Source organism: Hippoglossus hippoglossus, chromosome 7, assembly GCF_009819705.1.
Source record: "Hippoglossus hippoglossus isolate fHipHip1 chromosome 7, fHipHip1.pri, whole genome shotgun sequence".
Lineage (NCBI taxonomy): Eukaryota > Metazoa > Chordata > Actinopteri > Pleuronectiformes > Pleuronectidae > Hippoglossus > Hippoglossus hippoglossus.
In genome coordinates, this window is record NC_047157.1 from 3,588,728 (window position 1) to 3,611,488 (window position 22,761).

The window sequence follows — 22,761 nt, forward strand, 5'->3', positions numbered from 1 at the left end:
TTAAATAGATTTCTTTAACTTGTATCTCTGTGTTTATTAATGTGCCTGTTTGACACCTTGAATCTTCTGTGTATGAAATGTGCTTAATGAATAAAACTGACTTGACTTTTTTTTTATTTGAGGCACCCAAAATGCACAAGTTGAATGACCATTAATCATTGCTGGTAGCATAATGATAAAATCAAAAATTCTCCACAACATTCTTTGAATAATAGTAATTTCCTATTTGTTAACTATTATATGTACACTACCGTTCAAAAGTTTGGGGTCACCCAGACAATTTCGTGTTTTCCATGAAAACTCACACTTTTATTTATCAAATGAGTTGCAAAATGAATAGAAAATATAGTCAAGACATTGACAAGGTTAGAAATAATGATTTTTATTTGAAATATTAATTTTGTTCTTCAAACTTTGCTTTCGTCAAAGAATGCTCCATTTGCAGCAATTACAGCATTGCAGACCTTTGGCATTCTAGCTGTTAATTTGTTGAGGTAATCTGTAGAAATGTCACCCCACGCTTCCTGAAGCCCCTCCCACAAGTTGGATTGGCTTGATGGGCACTTCTTGCGTACCATACGGTCAAGCTGCTCCCACAACAGCTCAATGGGGTTGAGATCTGGTGACTGCGCTGGCCACTCCATTACAGACAGCATACCAGCTGCCTGCTTCTTCCCTAAATAGTTCTTGCATAATTTGGAGGTGTGCTTTGGGTCATTGTCCTGTTGTAGGAGGAAACTGGCTCCAATCAAGCGCTGTCCACAGGGTATGGCATGGCGTTGCAAAATGGAGTGATAGCCTTCCTTATTTAAAATCCCTTTTACCTTGTACAAATCTCCCACTTTACCAGCACCAAAGCAGCCCCAGACCATCACATTACCTCCACCATGCTTGACAGATGGCGTCAGGCACTCTTCCAGCATCTTTTCACCTGTTCTGCGTCTCACAAATGTTCTTCTGTGTGATCCAAACACCTCAAACTTTGATTCGTCTGTCCATAACACTTTTTTCCAATCTTCCTCTGTCCAATGTCTGTGTTCTTTTGCCCATATCAATCTTTTCTTTTTATTGGCCAGTCTCAGATATGGCTTTTTCTTTGCCACTCTGCCTAGAAGGCCAGCATCCCGGAGTCGCCTCTTCACTGTAGACGTTGACACTGGCGTTTTGCGGGTACCATTTAAAGAAGCTGCCAGTTGAGGACCTGTGAGGCGTCTATTTCTCAAACTAGAGACTCTAATATACTTGTCTTCTTGCTGAGTTGTGCACCGGGGCCTCCCACTTCTCTTTCTACTCTGGTTAGAGCCCGTTTGTGCTGTTCTCTGAAGGGAGTAGTACACACCGTTGTAGGAAATTTTCAGTTTCTTCGCAATTTCTCGCATGGAATAGGCTTCATTTCTAAGAACAAGAATAGACTGGCGAGTTTCACATGAAAGTTCTCTTTTTCTGGCCATTTTGAGAGTATAATCGAACCCACAAATGTGATGCTCCAGATACTCAACCAGCTCAAAGGAAGGCCAGTTTTATAGTTTCTCTCACCAGCAAAACAGTTTTCAGCTGTGCTAACATAATTGCACAAGGGTTTTCAAGGGTTTTTTAATCATCCATTAGTCTTCTAAGGCGATTAGCAAACACAATGTACCATTAGAACACTGGAGTGATAGTTGCTGGAAATGGGCCTCTATACACCTATGTAGATATTTCATTAAAAACCAGACGTTTCCACCTAGAATAGTCATTTACCACATTAACAATGTATAGAGTGTATTTCTGATTAATTTAATGTTATCTTCATTGAAAAAAACAGTGCTTTTCTTTGAAAAATAAGGAAATTTCTAAGTGACCCCAAACTTTTGAACGGTAGTGTATGAATTTATAAAAAATAGTTGTAATCGATTTTCTCAAACAATTTATTAGAACATTTTCATCACAGTCGCACTGAACCAAGCGTCTAACATACTAAACAAAGGGTTTTCTATTGATGGAGAAAAACACACAAATATTCCGAACCTTACATAGTACATTATGTACAGAGCTGGGATTTGAAACAATATTGTCACCTATCAACTCTTTGTGTGTCACAGCAACACTTACATTGTTAACATCACATGATTTGCTTTGTGTTTAATTCAATTTTCTCCATTTGTCCGAAAGGTGATCATGCCAGCACTGAGTGATTGTGCAACAAATCTTAGCCAATACTATTTACAACAATATGAGAAACACAAACAGTGTAGAAAACCACACAGCATTTACAGTTGAACAGTTCATTACATTTCAGATACAAGGATGTACAGCACATTTGTCTACTATTTCCACATTCATTATTTTTCCAAAACACAAAAAGGATGTCATGTATGTATGCATAACACTAACATTATAACGGGACAAAAGAATCAACAATCAAGTGTTAATATGGCTCCACATACCCTGTTCCTAAATAACTCTATTTCCTTATATACGTCTCTATATAAGGAGCATATCAAATATATTAACTTTTTGTCTGCTGAAAAAAATCCCTGCAAAAGGCACTGTCAAGGAGTAATGTGGAATCAAGCTACAGCATAATGGAAACATATCTATGGAAACTAAATGAGGGATTTCAACATACTCGCCATTTGTCTTGCATTTTGTGAAGTCCACAGGTCACAGTATCCACTTTTCTTTCACTTTGTCAAACACTGTTCATTTAACAGCTTTGCTTACATTATCAGAGCTGAACACTGCACATATTACTGCACATCATTCACTGTGGACATCTGTGTTGTGGTTGTACCTTGTGGATACAAAATGTGTGTTGGAGCAGAACAGCAAAATCCAGTCTTTTGACTGGATTTGTGTACTATGTTGAATAATATCAAATATATATATATATATACGTATTGAGATAGTTGTGCTTTTACAAAAGCATGTACTGGATAGCCTCTCCACACAGACGTAAGATGTTACACAGAAGGTGTTCCAATGTTAGGGACTGCACAACAATTATACAGTGAGTGAGGGTGGAAAAATGGGAGAATAGTTAATCAATTCCAATTCAAGGAAGTCGTCAGAATTTTGAAAACTACTGCAGTTTTCTTTTCTTTTCCCGTGTTAATGCTCTGGAGTTACTTCAGAATTATTCATTGCCATCAGTGTGTCCTCCTCAAACAGTTCTACAATACACTGTCACTTTTTATTGTTTGTGTTAAGAGCTTTTTATAAACAGTCTATGGTGCAGAGGGAAGTTAGAAAAGTCTGTGTTCATCTGGTTGTGGTTTATCTGTAGTGAAGATTTTATAGTCAATGTTTTTCATAAAATGAATCAGAAATAGAGTTATTACTGCTCACGTGTGTGGCTTATATAAAAGTTTGAATAATTGACTTAACTGGTGGTATTTTTTAATACATTGCATGTTAGTTATTTCACAGGTCTATTAAACATCCACACAATCTCCAGACCCAAGTTCACAACTTTTTTAATTAAAAGCTATGTAATTCTGCTCAGTATAAAGCATTGCAGCAATAAAACGAAAAGTTGTGCTTTTACTTTGAAGACAAATTGTCAACCAGGAAGTGATTCTACAAATATTGATGCCTATGGAAATGAAATTAATCACATTTTTTAAATGATCTGGCCGCGATTCTGTAGTTTATCTGAGGTCGTAGAACTAAAGATGTTCAGCTCTGTCCACAGACTGACTGTGAGCACACTGACTGCTACAGAGCACTGGTCGCCTGTTTATTAAATGATATCAACAGTGAACATATCACGTCCAAATTGCACCAAACTTACTACTGCCCTTCCTCTGGCAATTTACAATAGACATACCAAGTGTGAATACGATTAGATGAACAGTTCAAGAGAGACAAGATGTTTGTGGTAGTAGATATAGTGGAAATGTTACAAGTACTCTCAGTATCCCAGTGTTTCTGGTCTTGTTTGTGCAGAGACAGGGCTTATCCAAGCATATTTACTATTTTCACTTATATACATTGTCCAGAAGAGTTGAAATCCCTCTGCCTGGTCACTGTAAGAAGAACGTGCTGTTTTGTGAAGAGTTGATTTGCTGAACATCTGGTGTGACGTAATGGTACAGTTAACACAGGATGTGAGTGTGGCTGCTTCAGCAAGAGTGTGTGTGTCAACCGTATGTGGGAGGGAAGTGATGGACGGGGACATGGCCACAAAGTATGCAAATAAAGATGTGAGAAGTGTGAGTTCTTTGTCTGAGTTCCTCTTCGACTGAACAACTTTTCAGCTGAAACTGTGGAGTTCAACACAATCGCCAACACACCTCAGGATCAGAGGGTTAACTTCTTATACTGGATTGTATCAACCTGATGAAGATTCAAATTCGGAATATTGGACATGGTTTCTTGATGTGGATTATGAGGACTTTGTACGGAGTCATGATTCTCCAACTAGAAATACCTACAGTCCGTGGCTAGGGAATGATCATAGGTCATTCTAGTGTCCAAGGTTCATATCATTAAATTATTTATCCATTTAAAATCATTTTTAACCTGATTGAGTTGTTTGCTTTGCCCTTGCTAATTATTATTATTCACCAATAAAATTCTAAATTGCATTTAATAAGAAGTTGTGGACATTAGATTTGTGATTCTCCAAGGTTGAAAAATGATCTATCAATCTATAGCCTATATTCACATTGTTTGACCAGTGTTTATACGAAATAGTTTGTAACTAAATTTGATTTCAATGGTACATAAAGAGACTTTTTAAAGACTTGTTGAATTAACTTTATATTGGCCCGTTAAAAAAAACTAATGAGAGGGTACCGAATGCAAAGAACAGAGTGTCAGTTGACTTTTAAAATACATTTCTAATGAATGAAGTTTGTATATTTTGTTAAATTTGTGTGTTACTCTTTGGTTAAATATGTACAAGAGTATTTGTGCCACTTCATGGGGATGAAAATGGCATTATGTCCTGTCAAGCGCGAAGATGTCTGTTGTGCATGTGCTTACGGACATGTACTGCGCATGTGCTCATTGAGGACGAAGGTCTGCCATCTCGTCCGCAGCCAGGTACTCTTGGGCTTTCCAGGGGAAAGGCACTCTAGTTCTTTTACGGAATGAGAAGAGAAATCATAGCCTTCCTTTAAGAGAACAACTCGCCTCTTGCCAACCTGTTCAGTTTTTCCATTTATTGCTACTGCAGTGAGCTACTGTATTCAAACGGCAAGGGCAGCAGTGTTCCAGACGGAGATATATATATATATATAAAAAAAGTAAAGATGCTGCAGTGTGTTAAATTGTCTGGGTCGTCAGTCAAAGTCTGGCCCATGCGCATATATAGTATACGTCCTTTAATTCTGCATTTTCCCCTTTATTTCATGTTCTTAACTGTGCATAAGGGCATTTTGTATCACTGCCCTATTTCTTTGGGAAACAAATTTCAGTGATTCAAACCTTTAGGTCGTGATTTAATAACTCCTGAGGCTGGATCAGTTGAGAACCTCTGCTCTAGATATCAGATGAGTGCTGTCAGGTGAATATTCATGTGCAGCTTTATCTTGCAATAGAGTGTTCCACATTATTTGTGAAATTTGTAATAACAATTAATAGAGTAGAGAAAAAAAAGTTATATTAAGCTTTCTGTTGTGGGTCACTTTTCATATTAAAGACTGCAGATGTAACAAAGAAACTATATATATCAGTATATCAGTATCTGAATGTACACATAATGCACTGATCTACTGATTGACAAGACTGACAAATGATTAATGGTCAGTATTGTAAAGATGAATATCCAGTACAGCTGATATTGCATATTAGCCTGTGACCAAACCTATACAGAATATAGTCTTGCAATATCTATTGTGATGTGCCCCAGACGTGGTGTTCTAATATTAACAGTAATAATAATCAGACAGTATTTATCGTGTATTTTGTATCTATATGTTTTATTGTCTTGAGCTTTCCACTGTGATTATATACCTTTATAATGCTCTAACTCATTGAACAGGAGAGGGGCCCAATAAAATATTTTAAAAAGCTAGTTAGGGCCTAGTTTTATAAGATAGAGATACCTGTAGCTAGATAAAAAAGACAAGATATATTAAAATAGAAGTTACAAATCTCCCCAATAAGCTTTGTACAGTCCCTTGTATATCATGTGATTAAGAAGGAGAAAAATAGATGGCCGCAGTGCAGTTTAAAGGACTCTCTGAATTGCACTGCTGAATGTAGAAACTGCTGCTAAGTTTGACTGGAAGATTACTGAGAGAAAACTTGTCTGTGGATGTTTAGTCTCATGGCTGCTGCTGGTACTGGCTCTCTGTGGCTGTGTAGAAATCCTCCAGCACACTCTGCAGGTAATCGAAGGTGGGACGTTCCTCAGGCTTGTTCTTCCAACACTCCAGCATGATATCATAGAGTTCACGGGGACAGCTCTCCATGCGCTGCATTCTGTTGTTCTTCTCCAGGAAACGGATCACCTCCGGGTTGGTCATCCCTGAAAACAAGAGCAGGTGATTGTGTTGAGGAGAGGCTGCAGAGCCTCAATCTCTTAAACAACGAAAGAGAAACAAATTATGGTCTGTTGTTAGATGACTTAGGCTTGGATGCTTCGTCGCTGTATGGATACTATTGTCATGCCTTTCAGTTGGATCAGCACTTTGGGCCAAACTCCAATATCAAAACAACTGATCAGGATCTCTGCAGAACTGGGTCTGGACTTTCTCCACAGTTGGTTAAGTCTGCATTTCACACGTGCACGATGCAGCAGTGGTTCTTAGCTAACGCGTTCACAACAGCAACGAATTCTCCGCAGTAATCAGGCACAGACCGTATTGATGCAGGTGAAGTCTTCAACATTGTGTTGTATTTTAAAAGTCAGTTATATTATCTATCATATAAAATCTTCTTCTTAAAAGGGACTAAAGCTGTCAAATAAATTTAATGGAGTAGAAAAAACAATAATTCCCTCTGAGATGGATCAGAGTCGAAGTATGAGGTAGCATAAAATGAATATACATGCAGCCTGCAGGAGTGGAGTTATCGTGTTGGCAGCTGATCGTGGACTATTATTTTCAACTAGACTGCTTGATATACAATATACCTACTCAGATACTCTACCATAACTGACATAACTCCTCAATTCATTCACTTTCCATTATGCTACAAACTGTTTATTCGAATCAATGTTGCTGATGTTCTCTGTTACACTTGACATCTATTGCACTTCTGTCCGTCCTGGGAGAGGGATCCCTCACATGTGGCTCTAAGTTTTTTTGGGTAGTTTTTCCTTACTCTTGTTGTCCCCATGTATAAGTTAAGTAAACCTATACATAAATATATACATTAAACACTGTATTTATTTAACCAAATCACTCTCAAGTTATTTGATTTATTCAGACCAACTCAACATGATAGAAAACACTTCATTAAATGTGATAACTTATGTAATAAAGAGTTACATAGACATTTTAAATGTAATTGAAATAAATTAAGTCGATAATAATTTCTTTGAGTGCTCTAGTACTTCAGGAGACGAAAAGAAATATGTGGTGAATTCAGACCATCTTCCTCTGATTTTAATCTATGTACTGTCAACCTGGGTTAGAGAGGCCAAAAAAACCAACAATGAGGCATCTACGAGAAAAATAATAAAACTAAATCAACAAAATAGTTTGAACAAAAACATTTTTTTAAAGTTAAGAGTTTAGGAAGTATACAATTGGATAAAATTGTTGTGAAAGAATAAGTATAAGGTCCATTTCCCTTCAGAGGCATTCTTGAAATCCATTCCTGCTCCACCTACCTGGGTATGGAGTGCGCCCATAGCTGATAATCTCCATCAGCAAGACGCCAAAGGACCAGACATCAGATTTGATGGTGAAAGAACCGTAGTTGATGGCCTCTGGGGCTGTCCATTTGATGGGGAATTTGGCTCCTAGTTGTTGGGGGAAATTTCAAATTCTTAAGAAATGGTTTTGAGGCATTACTTGGCTCCTAATAACACTGCTAAGAAGGTTCCTAGCTGCTCTCACACCCCCTCAAACACTTAACTTCCTCTGCCCATTAAGTTAGCCTAAAGTCATTCTCATCTTCACTCAACTATTTTTGTCCCTCCTGTTGTCCCTCCCGTAATACGACATCTGCATGACACAAAGTATTTTTCCCTGAACTGATGAAACAGTGAAAGCTTCTACTTCATCACTTCCACAGTTTCTCAATAACTTGTGCTGATGTGGATACACAACGTGAGACAGAGAGTATTGTGTTGTACCTTCCCGGGCTGTGTACTCGTTGTCTTCAATAATACGAGCAAGGCCAAAGTCAGCAATTTTGCAAACTAAAGCCTTGTTGACGAGGATGTTGGCAGCTCTCAGGTCTCTGTGGATGTAGTTCCTCTGCTCAATGTAGGCCATGCCCTCTGCAGTCTGGAGACAAGAAGTCAACGTTTAAGAGTAAACACATTGTTTCCCATCATAACTGTCACTGGCAATGAAATTGCAGCATTATCAGCATTTCCTTGTTACAGACAGTTTCATGCCCGCAGGCATACTACAATAGACTTTGTATACGCTGATCTGTTTCTACAGCGCTGGTAGTTAAAGCAATGGACACTTGTTAGCGCCAGATAAGACCAATCTCTCTTATCTGATGAATCATTTCACATCAAAAAATTGCTCATGGCAGAACTGAATGATAACAGGCAGCTCTAACCCTCCTTTTCCCTCTTCGTGCAGCAGGGGGCCATCTCCCTCATAAACTCACAAAGTCATTCACACTTGGAAGTCATGCCAGATGTATGCTGGAATATGTTCTATTTTATTTTTCCCAGTTAAAAAATCCTCTTGTAGATTTTTACACATACTGTATGTCTCCATCTGCAGCGAGGAGCTGTTACTCTCTAAGAGGTGGCACAGATTGGAATGGAACTGCAAATCTGAAAGTACCCGCACTGTGTTTCTGCAGCTGGATCACAGTGACTGGATGCAGTTAAAATTCAGTCCCAACAATGATGATTATTCAGTGATATTCCACTATTTCAGCATTATTTCACCCTGGACTGCATTTTACCACCACATACATATAAAATGAAGCTCTTCATTGCTTATGGATGTGGACAGTCTGGCATACAAGTACAGTCATCAATGTTCAAAAAACTGATTGTCGCAGAATTACACATCCTCAGTTTTCAATGCTGCAGCTACTGACCAAGAAACCTCCAAACAACCAGAGGATCTGGACTGACAAGATCTGGACTGACAAGCTGATGTATGGAATGGACTGAAGATGACTCTCACCTGGGCAGAGAAGTCAATGAGCTTGGGGAGCTGGACACGGTTTCCTTCATCACTCTTTAAGAAGTCCAGTAAACTACCTGCAGGCGACACACACAAAGACATCAAGAAACACATGCAACATGTAAAAGTCAAGGCACTACACAAACTCTCACCCTATAAGAAAATATCTGTAACTTGGTTGCAAAAAAATATACATATAAAAAGGTTCAGCTGGTATATTTAATGTTAAATACATTTCATGTCCATTGGTAATTGGGAGATATATAAATGGCCACAGTTGTGTAAAGCAAGTGCACAATGAATGCATTTGCACCACTACCACTTGGGAGAGGCAGAGTCCCAAACTATTACTTCTCGTAGCTGTTACTTCAAACTAACTGTTAAGGAAGTCTGTTAGCTACAAAGTTTTTGAACACTCTCTAATGCAGATGTTCAGATGTAACAGCCGACTAGATATACAGATTCAGTTTTAATTTCTCTTTGAGTTGAGCTACTCCACAGTCTTTTCACATTAACACCTTCCAACTACAAAGGTCCCCCTGGGACATAAGTTCCCCCTGATGGGAAATTACTGCCTTGTGATTTCTTAAATAAGGTTTTAGTGTAGTATGTATATTTTAAAAGCTAAATAAATGAACAAATAAATAAATAATGAATGAACAGCTAGCATTGACCTAAGTCAAAAGAACAAACCAACTGTGCACCTATGTTTTTAATGTACTTCATCTGTACACACACACACACACACACACACACACACACACACACACACCCACACACCTTTCTCCATGTATTCAGTTATGATATAGATAGGCTCCTCCTTGGAGACCACAGCATGGAGTCGGACCAGTTTATCGTGCTGAAGGCTCTTCATCAGGTTGGCCTCCCCCATAAAGGCTTCAACTGACATGGTGCCAGGTTTCATGGTCTTCACTGCTACCTTGGTATGCTTATTGTATGTAGCTTGAAACAAAAATTAGCATTGGAAAATTAATTACTAACTTCATTTTGCCACCCAAAATAATTGGATTCTAAAACACTTCAGATCTGTCTCACCCATCCAGACCTCTCCAAACTGGCCGGCACCAAGCTTCCTTTCCAGTTTGAGAGATGATCTTGGGATTTCCCAGGCGTCTTTCTCCCATGGCTTCTCAGGTTTGGGGCTCAGGCACGGGTTGGTCAGGGTTTGGCAGAGGCCATCTCCCTGCTCTGGAATAAACAGAAAGTTGAATTTCTTGATTTAGTTTGTTTATTTATACATTATTACATTATTGATCAGAACTCGTTGTTCTTATTTTTTTAGGGAAAATTATATAATATCACAAATCAATTCAATATAAGTTTTGTACTAATTGCATCACGGTTGTTTGCCTCCACCAACCAGTCACATTGCAGGATATATTGCCACAATTTCCCCGTCTGTTTTTGATTCATGGTGTTAAATAATGCCAAGTATATGATGTCACTGTGAAGTTGACCTTTGACCTTTTGGATATAAATAGTTACCAATTAGACATTTGTATGAAATTGTGTTATAATTAAAGTATAAATGTTTCAGTTACAGCCGCAAATGTGTCTTGTGAGGTTACATGACCTTTGACCACCAAATTCTAATCAGTTCATCCTTGAGTCCAATTGAAGGCTTGTATTAAATTAATAAAATCCCTTGTCAGTGTTACAGCCATATTGCATTCATGAGAGTGGGGTAAAATGGCTGTAACATTCTATAAAGTTAGTGTCAGAGATATTTTCCAGAGTGTGTTGTGTGTTGTGTTTTGCAATTAACCCCTTAAGATGACTTTGGATTCCTCGATTGTTCCTTTCATAATCATTTAAGACAGTGGTCAACTTACTCTTGTAATGGTTGACCAGCTCCTGCAGCGTGGTGAAGGTGATGCGAGGAGAGATGTAGAATCCTCCGTTGTCCAGTGTTCGGATCTTATAATGTTTGACTGAATGTTGGACATCGTTGTCCCTGACAGACAGAGAGTAGCTGCCTGTGGTAAAATAGAAAGAAAACAATCTGATACACAAGATACACACCACCAATATCGCTTTCACTGACACTGGCTTATATTTTTAGATGGTTAAAAGTCTTAAAAAATATAACGTTTATATGTTACCAAACTAAATGTATCCTATATTTCACAAAGATGTTTATTCTTGTAAGGGTAGAAAAACGTCTGGGACTGTCTGCAGACCAACACGGGACTCTGAAAGAGCCACTCCAGTGATGAAGTGTTATACTTCATAAATATTCACAAAAAAACAAAGAAAATAATGGTCCAACTCCAATACCGTGACTTTTGGTTTCTTATAAGTCAAGTTCTGAAAACACTGGATCCTACCTTTCCCATGATCTAAGTCTCAAGCCCATGTGAACATTGTGTAGTTTAGAACTTGAGGCTTAAATCCAGAGAAAACATGATACAACTGTTTTCACAGGCAGAGTACTTCTACTCATTACTGCTAAACTTAATTCTGTGTGCCCAAAATGTAAATTTCCCCTTAAACTACCCACCTAATTCAGTTGGAATAGTGCTCAGCCTTTAAATAACTCTGAGCAAATACTGCACAAACCGACAGATGATGCACTATGTGCAGCAGTTACTGTAGCTGCAAACTTTGTCTTTCTGCTGTTTGGTACTACAGTGGGTTTATCACAGCTATTTAGCACAGCTCCATCTGCATCGCTGCCAGATCATTTTGATTATTGTCATTTCACCACATGGGACTGAGACACAGACAAACTGCACAGATAAGTAAAAGCACAGTGTTTGATTCGTTGCTGCAATGCTTTTTATCGAGTGGAATTACAGAGATTATATTTTTGAAAAGTTGTGAATTGGGGTTTGAAGATTGTGTTTATTGTTTAGGAGATCTCTGAAATAGTCAACATGCAATGTGTCAAAAAGTATTAAGTAAGTAAGTATTATTAAGTAAATCATTCAGACTTATATATAAACCACACACGACGATAAAAGTGTACATTAAAGTATCTTAATGTTGTTTCCTTTGTGTGTGGCACCCCAGCCCGTCCACTCCACTCTGCATTGGCCAATCGGCTTGCTGCTCCCTCACTGCGAGCTAAACACTCAACAAAATCACGACTGTTTGCTGTCCTGGCTCCTAAATGGTGGAACGAGCTCCTCATGGACATCAGGACAGCAGAAAGTCTACTAATCTTCCACCGCAGGCTAAAGACACATCTCTTCTGACTACACCTTGGTTAAGAAGATGATGTCTAATCGCCATCGTCCACTCTGGTGTTTATATTTAAAGTTAGTTGCACTTATATGACACTTACATGTAGCACTTGTGGTTTGGCTTGTTTGGAGTAAATTGTACTTCCATGATTCTTGCTGTTCTGGGTTTGTACCCTCATGGTTGAATGCACTTATTGTAATTCGCTTTGGATAAAAGCGTCAGCTAAATGATATGCTATGTAATGGGATGTCAAATCTTAATTGAAGATAAACCAGGTAGGATGATCACAGTTTTCTAACCTAACTTTGCACCAAAGACTTTTTATAAAACGTTCTGCACACAGTGTCCAGCACACAAACAACAACAAGTGTAGAACTTTTTATTTCACTAATGACAAGGAATAATTCTGAAGTAGCTCCAGAGCATTAACACAAGTTTAGAATGTGCATTGCACTAGTTAATTTTTAAAATCATTACTCTGTTGTATGTAGTACTCTTACTTTGTGTTGTACACTAGCATAACTGGCTTAAAATGTGTGAGGTACAAGAAATGAAATAAAGTTTATCTGTATTGTAGAAACATTTTTGTTGGAGCAGTAATTGCTAAAATCCAATTGAATGATTTGTCAGGTGGAACATTTGGTGTCAATCAGGTGGGGGGATGCTAGCTGGAGCTCTGCTCCCCTGAAAAAGGACAGAAGCCTTCCCTGAGACATTTAGGGGAGCTCTCAAAATTGTTCACTCTTATGTCAGAGATTATATTTTATTTTATGTACATTAATGTTCCTGAAATATAAAAATAAAATGGGCCAACGTTCACCATAAAGCCACTGTGTAATTCAAACCCTGGTGTCAATCATTTTTCTTCATGGTTACTTAAGAAAAGACTCCACAGAACAAGCCATCTACTTTTTACTCACCCTTGGACGTCTCACTGTCTCGGATCATGTAGGATCCTACTTTGTTCCCTTGAGCCAGCAGCTGCCTCTCAGCATCTTTCCTGCTCACGCCCTTAAAGAACCACCTCAACAACAGGAAGCAGATCACTTAGTACAGAAACCTCTCAAGTGGCTCAACTTGTGCAAGCCTTTATTTTCCATGTAATCATAGTATGCTTTGTTTTCCTCATGTATTCATCCAGGACACTCACAGTACAGTACATGAAAACCTATTGTAAATATAGCACATGACACTGCTACTATAAAGTACATTTATTAATTGCAAGAATAGCAGTAATAATGTACTGTGATTTAATTCTGCATCTTCCCAAGACCAAAGGCATTTAATTACATTATTTCATATTCATATTCAGAAAAACATTAGATGTGAGTACACTTACTCCTCTATCTCCAGAGTATCTTTGGCTACATAATTACTGGGGATGTAGCCTTCCTGACCTGAACTTATTAACATAGCTCTCCACCACTCCCCCATCCTACAGAGAAAGAGAGACAGGAGGTGGGAAAAAGACACACGTGTGAATATTTCTTGTTCGACAAATAAAACCACCAATTATATTTAGAACTGAAGCGACAAAGACGTAATGATCATTCTCACTGCTGACGTTCCACTTACTCCTCCAAGATCCTGAGCTTGTCTCCCTTCTTGAAGCCGAGGTCTCCATCGTGAATGGCCTCATAGTCAAACAGTGCCATGGCAACACATTCCCCTGCTGCGAGGAGTACAAGCACAGTGTGAGCATGCGTTCACTGTGTGTGAGTATCCTTGTTTTTTGTTTTTGTAGACACTGGTCTGAACTGCGTCTGCCTTTCCACTTTGACTGTGTAACTGACTTCCTTGTACAGTATGACTGATATAAATAGCAGTCAGGCCTCTGTACATCTGTGTGGTGAGGCTGAGAGCGCGACTATCGCTCTGTACCCACACACTGACTCTCCTTCCTCACTCTCTCTCACATGTTGTGCGGAGCTTCAGCATTTCTGTGTCCAACCAGCACTGAACTACATGAGACGGTTTAAACTGTCTTGTCTATGGTGCGAGGTATGAAACAGCCCTGCAGTTGACTGACAATAACAACTCATTAGTCATTGACAGTAAAAAACAAGATGCAGAACCTAATGCAGGTGATTAAAGGTTGTATTACTGCCTATGTGGAAGTACAGCAGTATGTAAATAAAATGGTGACTCACCAGATGAATTGGCTGGTATTTTGCTCTGTGGAGAGATAGACAGTGACATGGTGGTGTAAACCAAAGATAAGCAGCCAGTTCTATCAAACATTCACATATACACATACAGTAAATATCTGTTTCTATTGTTAATATACAGTATATCTTCACATCTATAAATCAGGCATTATGTTTATGAGTTGATTCAACACTTTATATGGCATGTAGAGTATACTCTTTAAAGTAGAGAATTGTCTACTTGAATTCTACTCTCTCCCTGAAGTGTGAAAGATAGTCCAAAGCAAATTAAGATCATTATTTGTCCACAACACATTACGACCCAAATTCAGCCTGAATCGCTGCACAGAAAACAAAGGAGGGAAGTAAAGTAAGAGTTTGTCATATCAACTTTAAATATCAGGGTGTTGTTGGTGCAACTTTAGTTTAGATTTTTGAGTTTGGGTTTTCCCTATATGAGAAAGTGTTTGTTTTCATCAAAGTGGAATGCTAGTGCGAAGGTGTAGCCCACTAAGCTGAACTGTGTACCAGACAGGCAGCAGACTGTGAACTTTGATAGCCTGTGAGATAATACATAATACATCTTAGGTGATAGTTAATCTTGTAGTTTTGATTAAACATCCCCTGCCTGAGTACTCTAGTTCTGCTTCGGTCACTTCCTCTTTCTTCATAGAGGGTAGAACAGTCAGCCCACAGGAAGCAGTAGCCAAAGGAACCGCACTTTACATGCAGTAGCGATACAGATCGAAAGTCCGGTCAGTATGCAAACTAACGACATGCCACATGAACATGCTCAGGGTGTAAGTCACGAAGAATCACAAGGCTTTAATTAAAAAAGAAACGTGTCTGTACATATCAGATGCTGCGGCAGGAACCAGTGAAGCTGTTTTCTCCTTTGCACCTCATCGCACATTCACTGTTTCTGCATCTAGCGTCAATAATCTTCTTCATTCTTAATCTTTAGCCAGGGCACTTGTGAAGGTGGGTGTGTGTCTGTGTGTTTGTAGTTGTACTTATATCTTTGTGAGGACATTGGACATTATGGGAAAGTGAGAACACTTTGAATGGTCCTCAGTTATTCATGGTCCACAGTTCAAGGGTTAAGACTTAACTTTAGGGTAAGAATCAGAATTAGGTTTGGGTAGAGTTAGGGTTGGTGTTAGGGTTGCGGTTCGGATTAGAATAAGGTTTAGTTTAGAGTAAGGATTAGGGTTAGGTATTTAATTTTGATGGTTAAGTTTAGGGTAAGGGGCTAGGAAATGCATCATGCTAATGAGTGTAAGATAGAAGTAGTGTGTGTGTGTGTGTGTGTGTGGTCCAGGTATTCCAAATCTGTTTATAGTAACATTGTGGGGACTGGACAAAAATCAAGTCCTCACAATGTAAATTACAAAATTTTAGGGTGAAGATATGTTTTAACGGTGGATTTAGGTTAAGGCTAGGATAAGGGTTAGGGTTAGGCAAGTAGTAACTATGGCTAACTAAGGTTAGAGTAAGTCTCCAGGGAATGAATGTAGGTCAACGTAATGTCATGAGACCCAACTGTGTGTGTGTGTGTGCCCATTTTTATTGGCAAAAAATTTACCTTTTTGTTTAAATATACAATTAATTAGGCTTAAGATCTCAAATCTTGTTCAGTGATGGAAAGTACAGTATTTAGTAAAGTAAATATAATATGTCCACTTTTAGTTTGTATTTGAACTTAACTTTTTTTTAATGAAGCAAAGTGTATACCTTTACTTCTCTGAAATTGAATTATACGATGAACACCAACACAAACGAGTTACTGTCTCAATGTTATCACTTACAGCTTTGCTTGAGTTTGCTGCGGTGGGGTCTTTGACATAGTGGGCCGTCAGTACGCGGTTCTGCAGCTCATCGTTACTCGTCTCTTTGCTGTGAGGCTCCTGCTCTTTCGTTGAGCCCACACAGCCCATGGTGCCTTCAGCAGCAGGATGACATGAGGAGAAACAGCCAATCACGTGTGGTTAGCAGCAGCAGGAAAAGGCCACTGGGTTGTTAAATGCAATAATCGGGCAAAGTTCTCTGAGTCCTCAATTATTTAGAGTAATGGGATGCATTGGAGGTCACACATACACTTAAAGTATGCTGTATAGGAATTGTACAGCATACTTACACATAATGCCACTGTCCACTTCTTTTATTTCAGATACTCTTTTTTACACGTGTTCATATGCTTTCCTTAAATCCAGCCCCATGATCCCTCTATCATGTTGCAGTCTGTTTTGATTGAGCATCGAACATGGATTTATCCCCTGCTTACCGTGTTTAGAACATGCAGATTTCTTTGCAAACTGTGACCCTTTCAGCTCAGTGACACAGAACTGAGACATAACCTCCCTTCAGCTATAACTCAGTGTTAATGTGTTTTAAAATGTCTATAATATTGGGTGGAGCTGGTGTGAAAACGGCATATCACATGATGTTATTAGATATTGCTTGCCAGAGGGACATCTTTGAGAAGACAAAGATGCCTCATAGCTAACTCAGTCAGCTTCCTGGATGATCAGTACTGCTTCTGCATTCTCTACATCATTAGTGTTTATTCTGGTTGAATGAATTTCTAAAGATATCTGGAACACAACAGCTGGAAAACTGCTGCGTCATGTACCATGAGCACTGTTAAGATATTCCAAGAATAAACACTCGAAGGTTTTCTCTTTGAATCTTTATGTAAATTTGAAAGCAGTTACATGGAACAAGGTCTAAAAGAACCAAAAACAAAGAGGGAACTGTTACGGGAGATAGAAGCTGTGTTTTATAGCGCATGTTGGCTCACATTCTTGCAGTGGACAGAAGAGGGTTATACTTTGTAACCTATCTCTCTTCAACTCAGAGAGGCAGCTCACTGCACCAAACAAAGACAGTAATGTTTATCATAAGCACTACACAGCAGAACCCTGTTATCACACAAACAGATTATTATTATTAAAAGATTATTTTAGATGTCACATGTCACCATTAAATGACCAAAACTACCACTGGCATCCTCTGTTGGGTGTTTTGAATCACAAGAAACAAGAACCATCATCACTGTCAATGTTTCTGCAAGCGTCTCTTGACGTGTCAGCAATGGAAAATGTTTCATTTTAATGCTTTCTCACAGGAAGTTTCTGAGGTCAAAACTTGGTGGTGTTAATGTATTTGCTTCCTTTTTTGCTCTGTTCGTGAACCGTGTTCCTCTTTAAATGTTTAATTTAAAAGAGGCCTTTGGGCAGTCTGGATTTCTGTCTAAAACTCTTTGGTGCAATTTCTTTTCAGCAATGGGAAGGACGAAGCTCGCCCACATACTTTTACTGATGCAAAACATGAAGCTGATGGTTGTTTGGTTCTGTAAAAATCAAACTGTTGTTCAATTCAATTCTGCATCCTCAATAATTCCCACCCACCCACAGACACAGCGTAACCCATTGCTCTGCACTAAGCTGAAGGTAGGGGCAGTAAACCTTGAACAATTCTCACACCTCCAGCTTTCTTTCGAGGCATAAAACACAGACCAAGGTGGAAACACATCGCCACACGATGTGAAATTTGTACCACTCTAAACAGCAGGCTAGGAAGAGGGGCCTAATCTTTGACTGAAGCAGTAGAAATAAGGTCACACGTAGTTCTTCCCTGCGCAGAATACCAAAACTACAGACAACACCACCAGTGTAGAATGGCACTAGTCTTACTGAGGTGATTAAGCCTTTAGAGTCCCATTAGAGCACAATGAGTGTACGAAGGTCATTAAGGAACAGCTGAAGTTTCATGAGTTTTTGCATCGCAGAACTCCACAACTCTAAGAAAACGGACTCCAGTTGGTAAAATAGTGTTTTCATGCAAACTTCAGCAGTTTTTCCCCCTTCTTGGACATTTTAAAGAAAGATCTATGAGAAAAAAACTTTTGTTCTGACTGCGCTTTTAGTTTCATTTCTGTGCTTCTGTTTCTCCTCCCATGTTTGTTCTCCTCCTCTTTGGGACTTGTGACTTACCGATATCAGCCTTAAAAATAGACATCTCACATCCATGCTTCGTGCCATCAGTCTGTTGACTCAAGTCTGGCATAATTTGTGACAATGACGTCCCAAGAAAGATCATGTCTTATGGTGGAAATCCCAAATTTATATAATAACCAAATCATTTGTTCCTAAGTTTAAAAGCCTGGTATCCTGAATTCTATCAATAGATAAACCAACAAGTGTTCAAATTCCATGTGAGGATTTCAGCTCTCTGCAGGAATGTGTATTTTTCATGAACCTTCTCATGGAGGAATAGAATGGAACAGCGTCTTGTGAAAGTTCAGATCATCAGAATGGTGGCCTCATTTCCTATTAGTTGAGCGTCAATATGGCCAAAGAGCATAAAATGTGGAGTTTCGGATTCTTGCCTATAGCAGCCTCCTAGTGCTCAGCAGATGTAAATGTCCAGTGTGCAGAATTGAGGCTTTTCAAGAGTATAATCACCTGAAAGTAAGTAATCATTAAGTTTTACCTTAAATATACCTTTTTCTCAGAGTCTGCCTTGTTTCTAAATCAGAAGGAACAAACCAAAAAACTGTCTCTAAAGAGAGCCTTTCGTATTTTAGTCCTGAAGGCTCTCCTACATGCTTGAAAGGGGATGGTGAGGTGACATGCAATATAAAACATCATTACCAGATATAAGCAATCGTACCCACTGAACCTTTACAGACATCATTGGGTCATACACTAAAATCAACTATAACAGAAGCCCATGCAAAACAAGACAAATAATATTAGTGAATGTACCCAGTAATGTAAGTCACACAGCAACAGTCTAAAATGTGCTAAATGAGCCACTACAAGCCGTTGGTCACAGCACTCCAAGTCAGTCTGTATCAGCAAAAATATGCGGGTGTGTTTAATTTTCTGTTTTCATGCATTCAACTTCAATCTTAAAAGAGGAAGAATGTGCTTTACCCTTTATTAAATGCTTTAGCACTGCTTATGTCTAAAACAGGACAGCAGTTGTATCAACCACAATGAAAGCAACCATGTTATCTCTTTTGATCAAAGTATATAGAGTGCATACTTAACCTATACATAACTAATATTATAGAAATATTATGGTCATAAATCTACAGGACCATAAGGCAACCACGTCCAGCTAAAACCTTCTGGGTTTGTGGATAGCAACATAACATGACCATCAAGAAAATGATCTCCATGCACTTGAACATTATTGTAAGCGATCATGTTGCATCCTTGTTTATCTGCACCATGTCCAAGCAGTGAGCAGGCACCAGGCTGCTGCTAGTTCTTGTCTGGCAGTCAAGCTGAAGTCCACCAATCCACTGTGGCCTCATTTACACAGGATGTGTTATCATAAGAGTCAGGTGTATCACAACAGACAGAAGACAGCAATAATTTATATGCGTTCTGTTATGAGGGGGATATTTTTATAGATTTTGTTGCTGCTGAGCTGAATGTTTCCCTGTTTGGGTTTTTCGCTTCAGGCTACTACAACGTCACCTGCCAGTCTGGCACACAACCAACAGGAAGAAAGAAAGAAAGAAAGATGCATGGTTTGTGATTATGATACTTATCAGTAAAAGACAGTCTCTCCATGTCAGTCTTCTTACTACTTGTAGTTATTACATGAACATGCTCCTGCACTATTATTTATATGCCTAAAACAAATATGTTTAAATGTATAATTCAGTATTTTGTATATGAGCATACAATGCATATATATTTTCTATAATGTTAACCTCTAGTTCAATTAAAAATCCTCTGGTTCCAACATGAGGATTTGTTGCTTTTTCTCTTTTTTCTGCAGTGCAATTTGCTCTTTTACTTTGAAAATGTCACCTTAAGCCACTTAGAAATATTTCATCGGAAGTTTGTCAATAACCATTTCATAGGTTTAGTGCATTTTCTACAGTGTAAAACATTACAAATTCTCTGGTTTCAGCTTTTGCCTGCTTTTTCAGTTTTTTTATTATTTTCTCTTATTCTACGCTACACTTTGCTACATTTAAGAAAATGAACTTGGGCCCCTTAGTCATATTTCATGGGCAGTTTGTCAATATTTTCTCACATTATATTGACTGAATAATACATAATAAATCGATTCATCGACATACACTGTATAATTCTCGCAGATGTTCTTAACAGGAAGGGGACTTTAACTCCAGTATTGAAATTCTGCTACTCTGTCAAAGCAAAAGAACACTTGAGCAACCAACCATAACTGTTGTGTCTTTTTTTAATTCGAGCTTGCGATAACCCTGTATTCCTCTACCAACAACATGTAGAGTAAAAAGTCGGTTGATTGGCAGTAAAACAAATGCAAGAAGACTGATACTAACTTAACAGGGGTATGATGGAATATGGCATTTCTGAAACATACATGTTACACACTATATCTCTTGAAGGGATGCAACAATTCGTCTTCATATACGGTACAATGTATATTCACGTATCTGTTCATGTATCTGTAATCTGTATCCGTTGGTTTCTGCTTTAGTCAAGACTAACAAACACACACACGTTTGTATCTGTATTTTAGCTAGGTTACTCATTGACATAATACTAACCCTAACCCTTAACCTTAGCCATCCAAACTAAATGCCCAATCCTTACCCTTACCCTAAAACCAAGTCGTAACCCTCAAACAGCCCATTGAAAAAGTGAGGACCGGTCAAAATGTCCTCACTTTCCAAAGTGTCCTCACTCTGTATAGGGACTATGTTTAAATGGTCCTCACAAAGATACAAGTACAGGAACACACACTCATTTCATCAAGTCCTCTATAAGCTACATGTACGGCGACGTTTGTAGGCGGTGGTTGTCTCAACTCACAGACCCTGAAGTTCCTCTTTTTGGATGTGGGCATCCTCATTGTAAAACTGTATATTCATCGGTCCATCATCAAAGCATAACTTTATTTACTGAATCTGTCCGAGACATTAACATCCCAGCCTGTCTTTCTTTCCCCACATTCAGACAGTTTGGCTCAACACTCCCTCTCCTCACAGGCAGACCCACACGAAGACAGGACACTTACCGCTCTTCGACCAATCACTTCGACTCTTATTTCTGTACGGGTGTGCGGTCTTCTAGGGTCAGATAGCTGCGGCGGGAATATTCCTCATTTCTTTTATTTTAAGAAGCTCCCATCCTCCTCACAGTCGCTCCTGTTTCCTCCGGGTTAGGGTTGGAGATGTGGACGGGGCAGCAGAGCGCAGCGCACTGGACGCGCAGGAGGAAGTTGGAGCTGTGCGCATCTGACTGAGGTGGCGGAAAGAGGAACAAGCTCACACCAATCGCACCCTTGGTTTCACTAGCTGGTGATATGTTTATATTTCCTTACACGAAGACACATTTCTGCCATTGTGTTACTAACTGTTGTATAAAATCGCTGATGTTATCAGCATATTGTGAACATGTCTCCCCTAATCCAAAATGTAACTTTGTGTCACTGCTGGATGGAGGAGACGATGGTTGGATAAGCGGGAAATGACAAATGGGTGGATGGACAGAAGTCTGATTTGCATTATGTGCATGACAGCCCTAATATGTATTCAAATGAGAGTTTGACAGCTACCATATTCTGTGCCTCCTCTGGGTGGAGGCAGGCAGGCACACAGCAGGGGGGGGGGGGGGGGGGGGGGGGGTGGGGCAGTTCTTCCCCCACAGCCACAGCAGCAGCTCAGCAATATCACATCAGAGGAAGCTCCCGGCTCTTTCGCTGTAATCCTTAATCAACAGTCAGGATTAGAAAACCAGGTCTGCTTTGAAACCCAGGCTGTGATGATGACGGGAGGGAGGTCAGGATAACAGTGACATGAATGAGATCAGGGGAAAAAACTGAGAAAGGAAGAATGTAATTGTTTTAGAAAATGGTGAACGATATTACAAGATTGACAGAAATCATATCATGGAAGAGAAATTATTTGTGTTTAGCAGCTGTTCACAGCTGCAGATGACCTTACGTCGCCTGGTGGGCGCGGCCTCAATGATTCTGTAACACTGGCAAACAGGCCTCAGTTTGTGGCACATTGTATTCAAACTTCAGGGTAAACAGAGTTCCTCATTAACCAGGCTGAAAATCCAGATAGTTTAATTATTAATATGGGGATTGCAGCATATGTGGCTAACAGCATGATGAAGACAAAAAACAGAACT

General features: G+C 39.1%; 1 protein-coding gene across 1 annotated transcript; it reads right to left on the minus strand.

Moving 5' to 3' along the window:
* Positions 1–5,887: 5,887 nt before the first annotated feature.
* hck (HCK proto-oncogene, Src family tyrosine kinase) lies at positions 5,888–21,837 on the minus strand. Its single transcript, XM_034589634.1, has 13 exons — positions 21,641–21,837; positions 16,420–16,553; positions 14,615–14,639; positions 14,040–14,136; positions 13,804–13,899; positions 13,385–13,488; positions 11,111–11,254; positions 10,314–10,466; positions 10,038–10,220; positions 9,258–9,334; positions 8,234–8,387; positions 7,766–7,897; positions 5,888–6,457 (listed from the first exon to the last, which is right to left on the minus strand). Exons 2-13 carry the CDS (start codon positions 16,546–16,548, stop codon positions 6,255–6,257), a joined length of 1,497 nt encoding a protein of 498 aa, XP_034445525.1. The 5' UTR covers positions 16,549–16,553; positions 21,641–21,837; the 3' UTR covers positions 5,888–6,254.
* Positions 21,838–22,761: the final 924 nt, after the last annotated feature.

What these genes read in the sequence shown, in the direction of transcription:
- hck (XM_034589634.1), bottom strand. Translation starts at nt 16,548, where the DNA reads ATGGGCTGTGTGGGCTCAACGAAAGAGCAGGAGCCTCACAGCAAAGAG. An exon ending in CAGCAAACTCAAGCAAAGCT is followed by an intron (nt 14,640 to 16,419) that starts GTAAGTGATAAC and finishes ATCTCTCCACAG; the next exon opens with AGCAAAATACCAGCCAATTC. An exon ending in TCATTGACTTCTCTGCCCAG is followed by an intron (nt 8,388 to 9,257) that starts GTGAGAGTCATC and finishes TCTTGTCTCCAG; the next exon opens with ACTGCAGAGGGCATGGCCTA.